The sequence below is a fragment of the Myotis brandtii genome, unplaced genomic scaffold (genome assembly GCF_000412655.1).
Source record: "Myotis brandtii unplaced genomic scaffold, ASM41265v1 scaffold17, whole genome shotgun sequence".
Taxonomy (NCBI): domain Eukaryota; kingdom Metazoa; phylum Chordata; class Mammalia; order Chiroptera; family Vespertilionidae; genus Myotis; species Myotis brandtii.
In genome coordinates, this window is record NW_005356259.1 from 8,734,518 (window position 1) to 8,734,817 (window position 300).

The 300-nt window shown below is 69.7% G+C and overlaps 1 protein-coding gene across 4 annotated transcripts in view; it reads left to right on the forward strand.

Moving 5' to 3' along the window:
* Positions 1–6: 6 nt before the first annotated feature.
* The window catches only part of JAZF1 (JAZF zinc finger 1), a 327,260-nt gene continuing 326,966 nt past the window's right edge, over positions 7–300 (forward strand). For 2 of the 4 annotated variants that reach the window (XM_014537006.1, XM_014537008.1), the window contains exon 1: positions 127–189. Coding sequence is in view for 1 of the 4 variants with exons in the window: in XM_005862957.2 (XP_005863019.1) it covers positions 75–189 (115 nt within the window). In the remaining 3 variants the exon portion in view is untranslated. Of the gene's footprint in view, positions 190–300 lie in introns of all 4 variants that reach the window. The other 2 variants (XM_005862957.2, XM_014537007.1) reach the window with 2 other exon arrangements.

The following is a 300-nucleotide window of genomic DNA, read 5'->3' on the forward strand; positions in this document are numbered from 1 at the left end:
CCCTCCCTCCCTCCCTCCGCCCGCCCGTCCGGCGCTCGCAGAGTCGACACCAGGGGGGCTCTCCATGTAGCACCATGACAGGCATCGCCGCCGCCTCCTTCTTCTCCAATACCTGCCGCTTCGGGAGCTGCGGACTCCACTTCCCCACCCTGGCCGACCTCATCGAGCACATCGAGGACAACCACATCGGTAAATGGCCCGGGGGTGGGCGGGGGTGCCCGGTGCCAGGAAACTCCTGCCCAGGAGAGAACCCCAGGATGGCCAGGGGTGGCCAGGAGGGAGGCTGGCGGCGGCAGGCGG